Source organism: Coturnix japonica, chromosome 17, assembly GCF_001577835.2.
Source record: "Coturnix japonica isolate 7356 chromosome 17, Coturnix japonica 2.1, whole genome shotgun sequence".
NCBI lineage: Eukaryota > Metazoa > Chordata > Aves > Galliformes > Phasianidae > Coturnix > Coturnix japonica.
In genome coordinates, this window is record NC_029532.1 from 5,040,803 (window position 1) to 5,056,504 (window position 15,702).

General features: G+C 43.6%; 1 protein-coding gene across 2 annotated transcripts in view; it reads left to right on the forward strand.

Annotated features, from left to right (window-relative positions):
• NTNG2 (netrin G2) overlaps nucleotides 1–2,994 on the forward strand; it is a 37,631-nt gene extending 34,637 nt beyond the window's left edge. For both annotated transcript variants that reach the window (XM_032448163.1, XM_015879149.2), the window contains 3 exons: nucleotides 847–1,014; nucleotides 1,360–1,494; nucleotides 1,944–2,994. In XM_032448163.1, the coding sequence (XP_032304054.1) occupies nucleotides 847–1,014; nucleotides 1,360–1,494; nucleotides 1,944–2,167 (527 nt within the window). In that variant the 3' untranslated portion in view covers nucleotides 2,168–2,994. The remainder of the gene's footprint in view (nucleotides 1–846; nucleotides 1,015–1,359; nucleotides 1,495–1,943) is intronic.
• Nucleotides 2,995–15,702: the final 12,708 nt, after the last annotated feature.

The following is a 15,702-nucleotide window of genomic DNA, read 5'->3' on the forward strand; positions in this document are numbered from 1 at the left end:
CCCAGAAAGATTCATTACCCTGAACACAGCACTACAGCACTGCAAGGAGCTCACTGTCCCACGTCACAGTAATAAAAAGCAAACACAAAAAGCAAATAATCAAGTTCTTCCAGCTAGAAATGAAACCTAAGTGGTTGTTTCTCAACACACACCCACAGCTGAGAAAGGTCAGCCCAGCACAGTGGGGACAGGAGCAACACTCTGCTCAGCAATGGGAGCCCTGTGCTATGCCAGGCAGCACTGGGTTACCTCCCCATGCCCATCTCACTTGGAAGAAGCCCACACAAGCCATGCAGCCTAGCACACACTCATTTTAAGCCATAACAAACTCAGACAGAACTGAGAGTCATCATGCTCCACAACAGGCATTGCCTGGGAAAGTACTACAGCAAAGATGATGCTGAAAAGGGACACATGAGGAACAGGCCAGAGAAGCAAGCAGAACTTACCTGCACTTGCAGCAGGTTCTGCTCATCCAGAGCTTTCCCATCACCTGCCAGCTCCTCCTTGTCACCACCAGGCAGGGCACAGTCTTCCCCAGGGCTCTGCATGCCCCTGCACAGCCCAATGCCTCTCCCTTCTCCCAAACATCCAGCTGGGCTCTACTGATTAACAAGGCAGCTCTTTAATTAACACCTGACAGCGCTCCACAGCCCACTGGCTGCTCCTGTAATTACACATTTCCCCGAAGAGCTGTGTCCTGGGGCTGGTTCCTGCCTGTCCTTACCCTGCAGGGACAGACCACCCTGAGCAAAGACTTAAACCCAACCCCTGTGCAGCAGCATTGAGGTACGGCCCCCACTGTTTCCCCATGGCCCATCTCTCTCTTTCTCCTCCTCTCTGCAGACTGTGAGTGCTACGGCCACTCCAACCGCTGCAGCTACATCGACTTTCTGAACGTGGTGACCTGCGTGAGCTGCAAGCACAACACGCGGGGCCAGCACTGCCAGCACTGCCGCCTGGGCTTCTACCGCAACAGCTCGGCAGAGTTGGACGATGAGAATGTATGCATAGGTGAGCACTCATCTGCCTTGGGAGCTGCACTGGGCCTGGGACCTCATTGCTGTGAGATGGGCTTTGGTTCAGCCCGTTCTGAGGGCAACGTGTCCACTGGGATGCTCTCAGAGTTCTGTTAGGGTCTTGCAATCCACCAAGCCCAAAATAATACATTTGGGCACTAAAGCTCAAATAATCTTTCCAATTGGGTTCAGATGCATTGCTGCATCCATGGTGAGGGTGGTCTCAGGCAGCCATGCACTCCCTCAAGGCCAGCCCTATCCCCAGCCCCTCCATAGGGACACAAGGGGACACAAAGCCTGCAGGCATGGTGAGCATTCACAGCATTGTCTTCATGGCCAGAATGTAACTGCAATCAGATCGGCTCCCTGCACGACCGCTGCAACGAGACCGGCTACTGTGAATGCAAGGAAGGAGCCACGGGGCCAAAGTGTGACGACTGCCTGCCCAACTACTACTGGAGACAGGGCTGCTTCCGTGAGTAGCTGGCAGCGCTGCGGGCAGCCACCCCGTCAGGGCATGGGGAGGTGGGAGGTGGGCATGGACATGGGGGGAGCTCCAATAAGGAGGGGTCTCGCATGAGAAAGGGATCTCCAATGTGGAGTTGGGTCTCAAATGAAGGAAGGGGTGTCCCACGAGGGGTGGCACTTCCAGAGAGGTTGAGATCTCCAACAAGGAGCATGACTCCTGCCCATCCCATGGCATGGAGTGAGCTTGGTCATTCCTCCTAAATCCAATACAGCTCTGAAGTCTGCAGCCCCATCTCTGTTCCTCTGGCACTGGGACCGGTCTCGTTCTGTAAGGGTTTGACAATGAAGCCCCTCAGAGCCAAAGCAAAAAACCAAAACCTTCCTGGTTTCTGCTGCAAGCCAAAGGGTTTCACACCCTGCAGTGTAACTCCCACCATCATCCCTCCTTCCCTACAGCCAACGTCTGTGACGACGAGCTCCTGCTCTGCCAGAACGGCGGCACCTGCTACCAGAACCAGCGCTGCATCTGCCCCGTGGGCTTCAAGGGGGTCCTGTGCCAGCAGTCACGGTGTGAAGCTGACAGAAAGGACTGTGATGGTGCCTCCAGCACACGGGCCGCCATCAGCACCGTCGTCTTTGGTGTGCTGGGTCTGCAGCTGCGCGGCTGGGCCAACCTCTGAGGCTGGGAGGAGGGAGCCCAGTTGAGGCACAGCACCGAGGGATGGGGAGCGCAAGGCAATGGTGGCTCTCCCCACCAGCTCCTCTGCCTTCCTTCACGCTAGGACTTGCACAACGTCTTTCAGCCACCGTTCCAAGCAGCTGAAAAGCCAGGGCTGACTCCTGACCACGGAACCACACGGGGCTGATGGCTGAGCAGCAGCACAGGGACTGCAGCAGAGCCCACAGACACGGCCGTCCTTCCATCCCCGCTCTGCACAGGGCAACACAGAGCCCTGATGCCACAGTGCCGCCAACCCAAGGGAGATTTGTTTGTTTGTTTGTTTTTTAATGATTAATTTATTTATTTTGGTATAGGCTGGGGTGTTCTTTTTTCTTTCCTCCCTCTTAGTGCCCCGTTTCAAAAGAGTTATCATAACATCAGAGCCCCACAACATCACAAGGAGGGGAAGGGAGGGAGGGAAGAGGGGTCTCTGCTCCATCCCGCTGTGTAGTCCTGCCGCCAGCCGGGCCTGGCTGCTCACATACCGTTGCCTACAGCTCGATTTGCTGCATTGATTTTGTATCTCATTGCCGGGTTTTGTTTTCTTGCACTTATGGAGAACACAGGGGCCATTAGGCATAGGGTGTGTAAGAAGTACAGTGTCTTACCCACACATTTCCGTATAGCGGACGGTTCAAATCCTTCTCTCTCTTTTTTTTTCTGGTAGAGACTTATTTTTGTTCAAATTAAATGTTATAAAAGACCCACGACTTAAAGGGACGTTCTGCCATGATTATGGTGTATCCTCCTCCAGTAAAGCAACCATCAATTGCTGCTTGATTGCCACGTTTTCCTTTCTGTGTGCACAGTTAATTACAGGTAAAGACTTATTTTTTTTTATTCATAAAGTCCTCTTGTGTTCTCCGAGTTACTGGCAAGGAGCACCTCATGGTGAAGGGAAGGGGAGGGAGAGACGTTACTTCAGCACTGAGCTGTTAATTATTTCTCCTAATTACTTTGCTGAACTCAGGTTGCACCACTAACTGTAGACAATGAAGGATGTATTAAGCCCCAGCCCTGTGCTGAAATGCCATTTCCAAATGAACCTGCAGATGAAGAACGTTGGGCAGCCCAGGGGTGGTTCTCCAGGGGGTCTCAGCTGCCCAACCTCCCATGTCATCCCACAGAGATGGGGCAGAAAAAGCCCTTTGGTTAAGAACCTCCAAGCAGCCGCAGCCTGGGATTTCAGTGTAGAGATTCTCATAGAGAATCATGGTGGAGGAAACAGATGCAGCCAAGCATGTAAAAGAAAGCAGGAGAAACCTGAGACAAGAATCAAGTGGATCGTAATCAGCACAAGAACTTTAATTGCATCATACCCAGAGCCATACAAAGCAAAGGAATCTGGTGCCTGTTTCGAAGGCACCACAGAGGTAGGTCACAGGACTCAGTTAATCTACTATAGTAGAAATGAGGGTTAAATTCACCCTGCTGAGATCTGATCTTTGAGGGAGTGGGCTGACACAAGCATTTCCTCCCTTTAATGCAGCCGTTTGCTGTCTGTTGCCATTGACACTTGCTCCTTCCTTATACTTTCTTACTGAGATATATTTCAAATCCTTATATGCTGCTGTTCTTACAAGTAATAGCACAGAACAGGCTGTAACGAGATCAAGGTCTCTAATGACATTTCTGGAAGGTGAAGCACACATTCTCCTTCCCCTGCACTACTGTTTTTCTCTAGCAAATTAGATTAAGCAACAGAAAATTTACTACTTCACAAAGCCATATCCCAGCCAAACTGCAGCCAGCAGATTCCCTGCAAAAGCACACTTATGAGCTGCAGGTGCCAAACAGCAGCACTGAATTCCCACAGAAAATAACCACAGAAGAGCACAACAAAGCTCATAACAGCCCATACTGCAGGTGATATACCACTAAACACAGCTTTTATGGGGGGCTGGGCAGTTTCCCTTGCTTGACTGGGTGCTGTATGGGGGAGTTTCTTTGTTTTCAAGACAAAACATCCCCAGCTTCCTAACTCAGATGGTACCAGCTCCCCATGAACCCTGAATACTGTGATGTTCAGTCCCTGGGGTCTCTTTAATCAAAGCCTGATGAACTGCATGAAGAGGTATAAAGTTGTGCTAATCCTCCTGTAGTGGTATCAAAGGATACCTGAGAAACATTGAAGGTGGTGGACAGGGCAAGAAAACCAAGAAACAAAACAAGTCTATCCAATAGAACTGGGAGAGCGAGCTGTGGTTGCAAGATGGGCAGTAGATTGCAACTTCAGGCTCCTCCATGAAGCCAGCTCCACTCGGTGCAGCTCCAGCTGCATTGGAGAACTTGCAATCAGAAAACACAAAGCCCAGCAAGACAAGAAAAAATTAATCTCTGACAAAACCTGGCATTTAAGAGAATAATGTAAATTCGCAGAGAGCTTCAGCTCTGCAAACCCATTAACTGCAGACATTTCTTAGCACATAGGTGTTTACACCAAGAGAATCGAGCATTATTGAAATCATACGGAAAGAAACCATCACAGCAAGTACCTGCAGATCTGAAAGGTCTTCTCAAGATAGAGATGTTTGTGCATTAATGGAGATGCTGCCCAATGAGCTCGATACCTCACTGGTGGTAAGGTGAGCTGACAGGTACTTCTCCTTGCAAGGAAAGCCACTTGTGCTCTTTCAAGAGGTTCTCACGTTGGCAGCCAGCATTTGATTCCTTTACAAAAGTTTTTAGATTATATTCCTGTCTGCAAAAAGGCGACCTCTTCAAACAGAACAAGGAGAGCTTTTGATTTTACTTGTTTACCTCAAATCCTTCGTTGATTTTTAACTACTGAAATCAAAAGCCCCAGACAACAAAAAGGGCCTGCTGTGATGGAGGACAGACACAGCTGTAGAGGAGCCTACAGCATTTTGGCTTCATGCACATTCATATGCTCACCAACATGAAGTCTGACACATGTGGTCCACATGAGCTGGACACAGAAGCAAGGAAGCAAATTCTGCCTATAGGAACTTACTGGGTATGCTGGTTCTTCTTTGTTTTGGTTTAAAGATGGGAAAGCAGACATCTCATCTCTGTGAGTGATTCATGACCCCATGCTGGCCAGTGGAAAAGCAATTTATTAGTGGTAGTGAGTGGTAACAGTCTCACCAACTATTTGTATTCCGTAATCAGCTTCCATGAAGCATCCCAAATAAAGCTGAAATGGGGGGAGCTGAGTGGTGGTGTCAGAAATAAGAGCAGATCTGGGTTCTGAAGAGATTCCCATCGCCACCTTCTCAGCACTCTTAGCAGAGATTTGAGGCATTGAGCCACCATCATGCAGAAATCACACACTGATTTCAGATGCAGAGAAGATCTTCAGCTTGTCCTAAGGGCTCCCTTTATCATTTTGATTCTCCAGGTGTCATAACAAGTTTCACTGCAGGGTGAGACGTGTGAGGAAAGCCTAAAGGTAACCCGTTTTCTTTTTAACCACACTGCTGTTTTTTGCTGGCCTTCAACACAAAACAGGTCCAAGAGCTCCACCCTACCCCCATCCCTGCAATTTCAGGGATTAAAGAGCTGGGAAGTTCTCTTTGTAGCTAAGAAAAGAGCTCTTGCTTGGTAAAACAGTGATATCAGGACAAAACAGGATGGCGTAAGTCCATCAGGTCACACAACGAAGTTCTCTTTCATTGCATTGAATGTAACTCAGCCTACCTTCGTTTTCATTTCTACCACTATTTGCCTGGGAGCTGGTGGCAAATTACTCGAGGCCTCAGCAGGGAGGCATGTATGGCCAGAAGGTCTCATGTATCAGCAACATTCAACGTGCAGGGCTGCTTAGCTTACATTTATTTGTATTAAAGAATAACGCATTTGGCTCCTTCCCAAGCATCTTAAAGACAAGAAAGGAGACCTAATATACGACTTGGGAATGGACTCGTTGTGGCAAGAGACTGTATTATATTGTTAACATTATAAATTCCATTTACAATGGAGCAGCCATTTCATCCATCATTTATTCATGCAGGCTTGAGAGAACGCCTTGCATTTTTAGGACCACAGTTCTGCTTACTCTTGGCATCGTCACAGTCCATAGGCTGAGAATAAAGAACCCACCTTCCAGCTGTTGGCCACTGCAACACACCTATAGTGCAGTTGTTGCTAGTAAAGCACATTTTTCTGAGCTCGCAAGCTACCCCAGCATCAATTACCATCTGAACTGCTACAGTTTTGTCCTGTAAGCCACTTGTGTATCACTGAACTGGATCGAATACACCACTTTGGCAGTGGGATAAAAGAACAAAGGTAGAACTAATCACTGCAATCAATGTGTCAGGACAGAAACAGAAATAAAACTGTGGTTAAACTGTGGCCAGAGAAAGCTGGCAGCTCATTTGCTCAGGGAAAGCCATTGCCATTATGGAACCAAAAGCAACCCCACATATTGGCCTGGCCCCCAATTATGTGACAATGCTTCCATTCCGGGTGCAAGATCCACTTACAGAGCTCACTCACAAAGATAACACCTGTTTCTTTAGGTCTCAGAACACATCAGGCCACAGCAGTCACAGTACAAACAGCTCTTCAAAAGTCAGACTTAGAAAGGGACAGCAGGATACCAACCTGATTCATAAAGCACTGAATTTGAACACTAAAACCTGCAGACAGTAACGTGGCTTGCAAGCAAAACCCCTAACTCATGTTACTGTACCAAGGTGCCACATCCTTGGGTAGAAGCATGCAAGACTATCTGAATGCGAGACTATCTCCATACAAAACTGCACACACAGGAGACATCACTGCTCACTTGCTTAAGACAGACGCATTGTATTCCAGAAGAAAAATACTTCATCCTTAAGAGAAATAATTCCACTTTTATTGTGAAATGTTAATGATGAAAGGATGGCTTTCTTAAAAATAGGTGTTGCTTTTTTTTTTCCCCCCGCGCCTCATTTTACTGGTTACTTCTTCTTCATCAGCACAGTGAAAAGAATCCAGTAATAACACTTAGAATGGAACCACTCCCCCTTTTTTTTTTTAATCTCTAGATCTCCAAGAGCAACATACAAAGAAACTTAAGTGTCATTATCAGTAAGTGTTAACTAGATCTTTGACTCAGATTCCACAGTCCTGTTGATTATTCATCACAAGGACTCACTGGGTTCAAACAGACCTCCTAGGCTTTAATCTGCAGTTTGTACTGCCACTGCCAAGAGGAAAAGGATTCCAAAGGATTCCAGCTGACGAAGCAGCAGCAAGAGCAAAACTCAAGACACATTTGTATAAATGAAAGCTCTTCTGTTCCTATAAAAACAGGCAATAAAATACACAAAAATAAGTAGAATTCTCTTCATTCAACCAACGTACATCTGCCTTCGGCCTTCCCTGAGGCACTAGTGGAACAGGAAGAAGACTCATTGTTACCACGTTACCAACACACACACTTTGCTATTAAATAAATTATACTTCCTGGTACAAAAGGGGGGTTGTTTTTTTTTTTCCTCTTTCTTTGTTTTAGCAAGGTTTGGTCTGGGTTGGGTTTTTTTTAATTCCTGTTGTTTTATACTTTCCTTTTGTTCTTCATTTAAAAAAAAAAAATCACATAGCTAAGAAATCTGCACTTGCACAAGGAAAGGAGAAGTTATATTTGCCCAATTAAACCTTAAAATAATTCTGCATACTGTACAAATATACAACATTTACAACCTTAACTTCCTAGATGACAAAACTCACCGCCATTCCAAGGAATGCAACTCTCCAACTTTTCTCTTCAATAGCTCTTAACTGCCAGACATACAGTCCCTTTCATAACTAGAAACATTGAAAATGATGGATCTACTGATAACAGCAGTATTACTATAAGGGAGTTCCAGGTGTACTAAATATTTTAAAATACATTCCTTGCTAGATAGAAACATGGGAATAGATTTTCAGCAACGAGCCAACACTGAAGTACTGAAGTCAGTGAAAGGTCCTTCTTCGTTTGGCACTGTTGGAGTCTGTGCTCACTGATGACGACTCTGATGTTCTCCTCATTAAAGTACGTGGGTCTTTGTTCCACTTACTGCTATTACATTCACCTCTTTCGCTGCTGGCTTTTGAATGGTGCTCTGGTAATGAAGCTCTCCTGTCACCCTCTAGTTTAGCTGCATAAGGCAATGTGGAAGGCACGTCACACTGTCCCTTTGTTTGTTGGTGCTTCTTAGAAGGTTCTGTTCTGGAAATCTGATCCCTGGCAGCTGAGGACACATCCAGATGCTGCTGCAGCATTGATTCTCGACTGCTCTGGGCTGACTGACTGCTGTCTTTTGCAGCCTGCTCCTTTCCTTTAGTTTCAGTTCTGCTGGCCATACTTGCCAGCCTTGGGTCCCGTGGTTTCTCTTTGTAAGCAGGGAGTGCTGCAGCCTCCACTGGTGCAGAGACACTGGCTCGCCGCGAGTCTGCAGCCTGAGCTCCCTGTGGCTGCTGGGGCACTCTGCTTCCCTGTGGCGCTGCATGGCCAGGACCAGCAGCAAGTTCTCGTGGTCTGCTGGCCTCCCTCGGATTTGCAGACTCACCCACCTTCCTACTAGAAGAACAAGCCTCTGCCAGAGGAGCCTTTGTTGTCCCTGCTTTGGTGGGAAGCTGGCACGAGGGATTCTGTGGTGCTGGTTTGAGCTTCAGAATCTTAAGTGCATCTTTCTTGTAGCTTTTGTCTGATGTCTTGACAATTGCACCCCTTCTCTGAGCATCCTGAATCAATTGGTTCCAGTCTTTATTCTCCTTTACAGTAAAGAAGAAGAAAAAAAAGACACCAACACCAAAAGATTTATCAGAAGGAAAACAACACATGGACAGAGGTTTTGGAGGATACAAAACCCCTTAATTAAGATACCTGACAACTATAACAGAAACCACATAATGTTCCTTCTGGAATAGAAGGATCTAAACTTTCTCTGGAGAAACAGCAATAGGCATTCTGGCTGCTGTAACACAGGGAAGGTCACTTTCAGCAATCTGCAAACTACTCTTTAAGTGAAAATTTCTGTATCCATGAAGGCCTAGAGCACTTCCAGTGTGAAATGTGGGTCTAATGCCCCCTAGTGATGTAGCTAACACCCCTTGCAATGGAAAAAGAATAAAAACCAAGAACAGTAAGACATTACGTCTATTTAAAAGTACTTCTGCACATTTCATAGGACCTTTATCACCCCTTCCTACCCCAATATGCGTATCTGTTTCAGAAACATCTGTTTCCATTAATACCATCAGATGGTATCCTCAGACACCATGTGACCATACAGAGTAGAGTCAAAAACAATCTGAACATCAAGGAATGTTTGGGGGTGTTTTGCAGTTTTTAATCATTTTCCTTGCTCAAGCATCCAGTGACAACTGCAATAAATGGAAGAACAGCACGGATCAAAAAGGAAAGCATCTCTGCCATCACTCTATCTCGCCTATCTTCGAAGCCTCCATTCTTCAATTGTAAAGGGCTATGTTATAATTTAGTTACTGAAAATACTGACCTGACCTAAAAGGGTAGATTACAATCATTTGATTAATACCACACCTACCATGAGCGTTTTCAGTCTTCCAAGGATGAAGAGGCTGAATCTGGCTCGGGTAATTGTAACATTCAAACGCTGAAGACTTGCCAGAAACCTAGGAGACATGACAAAATGAAGCTCCTAAACTACTTATTGGAACAGACTTAAAAGTGGTAAGGAAATATTCAGTTAAAGTGGAATGAAGACAACAGAAACAGCCCATGACCCATTCCCAGATGCCACTGCAGCAGCCCTGCTTTGCATGAAGGGCTTCAGATGAATTGCTTTTCCTTCTTTCTCCATTGATGCCTTGCAGGGTATTCCAGTCCTTTCCAGCTCTTACCATCAATGTTTCCTTTCTTAGTGCAAATCCCCTCTTAATACCAACTACTCCTTTCTTAAACGTTCCTCAAAGCACAGAAGTCATCAACCTCACTTCACCTATCAAGACTTTAAGCTTCTTTTTGACCTGAACTGAAATAGATTAATATTTGGCATGATCAATGGAAAAAAATTTCTACGGAAATGCTGAATGTTGGGCTTCAACAGTTTATTTTAAAGGTGAATTGCACTGGCAGAACAAGAAGGAAAACTTGCTATATCATGCTTCAAGATCTGGAAAGTACAATCCTTGCATAAGAAAATATTCATGTTGCAAGCATGAGATTACCTAGCCTGTTTCTGTGGGATCACAAACCAAGGTGCTGAAACCTACAAATAAACATTAGGTGGAAAAAACAAAAACACCACTCAGTTATGAAACTTGTATTTCTCCTCTAATGAAGAAGCTCCCTAAATTCACAGCTTATTCTGTACTAACAAAGTTTGCAGTTCAAAGGCAAAGACAAGCTTCTGCACAACTTAATTTGAATAGATCCTACATCAGTGCCTAATACCTGCTGAACTGCAGGTCTGCAATACCTGCAACTAAAGACCCCAAAAGTCACAGAATCACACCAGAGGACTTGGCCACTGCATTAAAAAAAAAGGACAAAGAAAGAAAAACAATCCTTTAACTGTTCTGTCTTGTGAGAGTTTACTCCTCCGTTTGCAAGGTACTTTCAGAGCAAATTTAATGCTGGACCGGCAACCTTGGAGACCAAAATACTTTGCTCAGCTAAGAGATCAGCAGTAATGGTGATGGCAAACTTTCCCATCACATCTTGCCAATGACACTTGACTTTGTAACAGAGATGTCCAAGTCATCAGTACATATAGCTTTTAAGGCACACCACTGCCAAAGTTTTATTATGTAAATCTCCAGCACAGTAAGTTGCAAAGTTTTGTTCTGAAAGAACAAATAGAGGTTATGTCCCAAGCCAGCCAGAAGTACTGGCAGGTTCCAGCTGCCATCAGTTTCCAATCTCAATCAACTAGATTAAGACACCTTCAAAAAGCATCACTGTTTAACACAGTTCGGGTCTTTTATCCTTCCCAAAGCAGCATGGGTCAACATAATTAAAACCCCTTAAGCTAAAAACTAGGAAATTAGTACCAGAAAAGCTCTTTATGCTTAGTGAAACCTGGTGTGTGGAGACAGATTTCTGCTTACGTGAACAGCCTTCCCATAGTTTAATTTAAAAAACAATGAACAAGGAGGTGGCACACTTCTGCCATTTCTAAATTGAAGCAATCAGTAAACTATGGAGAATATTACTGAAGTAAATTAAAGTAAATTAACAACTGCATAGCAGTTTGGAGGGACAAACAGTACACCTGGTATTCAATTCCTTCTGTCTCAGGCTGGAAGAAACCTACATAAACTATAAAGTATGCAATCTTAATTCAAGACTTTCTGCGTATCAACTTCGGCGTGTTGCTATACAAATCAAAGATACAGCTGCTCTGCATGACATTCCCAAACTACCTAACCAGCTGGCAGTGCTTTTACAGGCAGAATGCTGTATTAATAATATAACAACAGTGACAAAAAAAATGTTAAATCACAATACAGAGTAAAAGCTAAGAGAAAAGTCTTGCAGTACACTAAGGAACCAGCCAAAACTATGCAACAACAGACTTAAACAGACATGTGCATTCATCAGCATATAGTGCAGAACATGCTTAGCATTTTCCACACCCCATTTTGGGTGGGATGTCAAACCTATAATGTCAATTCATGCAGATGGCTTTTCATCTGCTAGCTGTGGTGACTTGTTCTCTAATAACTTTTCTACTGATAATGTTTAAAATATAATGATAATATCTGGAGTGTAATTGGAAATGGGACTTGCAAATCACAGGAGACAGACATACCCAATTGACCCTTTAGAGCTGTTTGCCCGGACACATGTCACTATGATGCAATCCTTCTCCCGTCCCTGAAATGCATCCACTGTATCCACTTCTCCTGGGCTGTTGAAGAAAACATTATAAAGCCATTAAATTGTTAGGTGGATTTTCAAGCAACACACTGATGCAAACAGCCTAAACTACCCTGAATGATCAGCTGTCAGAACTATTCTAACTAAGTTTCTGCTTCTGAACTTGAAAAGATTTGGTGTATGAACGTACAGCAAAATTTCTTTTATTGAGGTCAAGATCACTGCTAAAAAGCTGCTCAGTTCCACATCACTTGGAATTTTAGATTTTCTTTCAACTCAGCTACACTCAAAACAGCAATATAACCAAAGCACACAGACAAGCAATAACTAAGAAACGGCACACAGAGACCACATTTGTCTTATGGTTGGTAATGTCCTTTCTTAAAAGCACTGCCAAGTGCAAATTTTGGCAATAAATGTAGAAATTGTAAAGTATTTGCTGTGATTTTAAGAGGATAACCAAGGGATTAATACACAAGAGCCACTTCCCATTTGAAACATCATGGTTTATTTACCTGTTATCCTTGAACACTCTTTCTAGTTCCTCTTGAATTTTCTTCTTCTGTGCACTGTAAGGTGTAATTATTCCAATGCGACGAAGACCTAGATCCTTTCTTTTTTCTTTAATTGTCTTAATTATTTCTAACACCAGTTTCACTTCTTGGGGGTTATTAAAAGAGCTGAACAAGAAATGAAGGAAATGTTAAAATATATATATACACACATTGGACAGCTTCTGAATTCAACAGTTCAGCCAAACTGGAAGTGCAATTGAGATTCAAAGACCCCCTTGGAACTTTCAGAGTTTCCTTCATACAGATGCTCAAATACCTTTACAAGCAGGCCCTGACAAGGTACTAACAATGAGAAATGTTAACTATGAAAGGCCACACTTCATGCTCCCTTAAAATTATATAGCTTTGCTTTCTTCACAAAATATATAAAAGGGAGGATGGAGCCTGCCATCTTCTGGTGTTACCTCAATATGCAGCTGTGAAGAAAAAGTAACTGACTAAAAATAAATAAAATACAGCAGAAATTCAAACCACCTCTTGAATTAGCATAATCTGTAAGAATTAACTAGCATCTAGCAGACAGTCACAACAGGATTAAAACTATATTCAGGTAAGTATATAAACCCCCAACACCACCACCAATCAACATCTGCTTCCAGCAAAACTTTTCCCATAAATCAAACCAAGTTGAAATTGCAGTTCTGGCTATTGATGCACGCTGGAAACAATACATGAAAGAACACAACCCTTTGGCAGGTAATTGATTCTCAGCACATGCACAATTTGGCAGAACAGACTGCAGGACTTACTCTTTGTCACGCTCCTCACGGCCATCTCCTACATCAAAAACAAGATAGGGCTGGAATGGCCACTCTGAAGAACATCTGTTCTCTTCTGTTGCTCTGTAAATAAGTTTAATCACTAGGTAACCATAAGAAACTGATGCATCGTTTATTTCCACCATCACTTTCATAAAAGCAACCCTCAGCTTTTTTTCAGAGCTCTTAATTTTCACCATCTAAAAATGAACTCCATGAAGTAGCACGCTCCTTTTCAAGTGAATTAGTTAAGTTACATATAACAGAGACTAAATAAAGTCTCCCATTACCACTAAAGCATCTTCCCCCACAACCCTCAAGAATTTTTAGAATAAAAAAACCCTGATATGAAAAGGCTCATTCGAAAACCCCACTGCTCAGAAATCAGGACAGACAGCTACTCACTTGTCAGTCTTTAGAGTCCTGCCATAAACATAACTGGATGGGAAAAGGCAGATGTCAGGGTGCATTCGGTACTGCACAGTCAGCTGCACAACTGGTAGACGTAAAAGATTATTCTGCACTTGTTCTTCCAGGTGTCTCTGCAGGCGTGCCATTAAGGACTGACCATAGCCATATTCCTGAGCTTTCTGTCAGAAGGAAACACAAGTGATTTCTGAAGAATTACGTTCAAATTTAACAATAAAAATTTGCTTTGTAGACTTGAAACTATTTGATATTCTGAAGTTCTAAAACACTGATGAAATGACAACACCTTATTTTGCTAGATGCAAAATAAGAGCTCCCATATGTTCAGTCTTAGAACATACTGATAGGTAGACAGTAGTCTTTATCCTAATCCCATGTTCCCTAAGGAAAGTGACACTGGATGGAGCTCACAATGATAAACAGAGCCTGCAGCAATACAAAGCTGATCCCAAATGAAGTACCAGGTTGTAGAGAACTCTGTGCTGCTGTAGCTGCTCTTATTGGTGCAAGAGATTACTTGCAAGTCTACAGAAGGCACGCTCACAGCAACATCAGCTAACATAACTGAAGGCAGTATCAATACAGGCTCCACATTAGAAACTAAACAGGAACCACCTGGCAGTATAAAGTGCTGTAACCTGACAGACCCCATGATCTGACTTTCAAGTGTTTCTTCTTTTTTTCCCCTTTGACATGTTTTTTTTTTGTTTTGTTTTGTTTTTTACATGATTCTTACCCTATACCCAATAGAAAGTATAAAAAAAATACAGTTTAAACACTTACTACTGATTTTATAGTGGGAGGTAGCTGTCTGGGATCTCCAACGAGGACAAGTTTATTACAGCGATGAATCAGTGGAATCAGTGTTTCAACTTCACAGGACTGCCCTGCCTTTTGTATATGTGAATAGGACAAAAAAGCAGAAGTTGTAAGCAAGCAAGTGGAGGCAGGTAAAGCGTTCTGTAATACCAGTTTGAATTAACACAAAAATGCTTTCTAAGGCTTAAAAACAAAAAACTTCTCAAGTAAAAACGCAAACCAAATTATTATTATTAAACATGCAGAGCTTCCCAAACAGATATAACACAATTGTGTAAGAATCTCTATAGCAAGAACCACACTTGAGCCATGGTTTGTAAATAAGAAATGTGTGATGCTTTAGTGACAAGACACCAAAAAAAAAAAAAAAGTAATCTGGACTTATTCATTCTTCTCATTGCTCTGTGTGGCAGGGTAGGCTGGTTAACAGATAAAAATGTGGGAACGGGGTAGTCTGCCCAGATCATATTACATCAGCAAGTAGCCACAAGTAGCCTAAGCAGAGAACAAGGAAGACTTCAAGCATGGAACAAGATGAAATTCGAAATCGCTTTACTGACCTCGTCAACAATGACACAACAGAAAGGATCGAGTCCTTGCCGCCAACAAGCAGATTCCAGCAGACCTCCTCCACTTGTGCTCAGTGTGCAGCAGATTATATCAGACTGCATGATGATATCTGTCTGTACCTTCTGAGAGTGTCCCCGAACCTTCAAGTACAATAGAACACCATGTATTCTTTTTCGCTTTCATGAACTACGTCCAATTTTTAACTGTCTGGACAATTCTAACTACCAAACCAATGAGATCATCCCAGTGAAGTTTATCTTCCTGACTACAAACAAAAGTCACAAAAGTTGACCTGACTAAGCAGTACTCTCACTTTAAATCACAGACCGATCCTACTGAAGCAGCAAACTTTTGCCTCCTCAGTTATGCAATCTAACTCTGTGTTTGCTATCAGGTTTGAAAGCAGAGACTGGCACTCCCCCCTTCCACACACAAAATCTCTAGCAGCCGCTTTCCTTAAGAAGGCTTAAACATACCTCAACTCCAGTCAGGACTGCAAGAGGCATGAAAGTGGTGATGAATATAGGTCAAATTAATTGAAGGT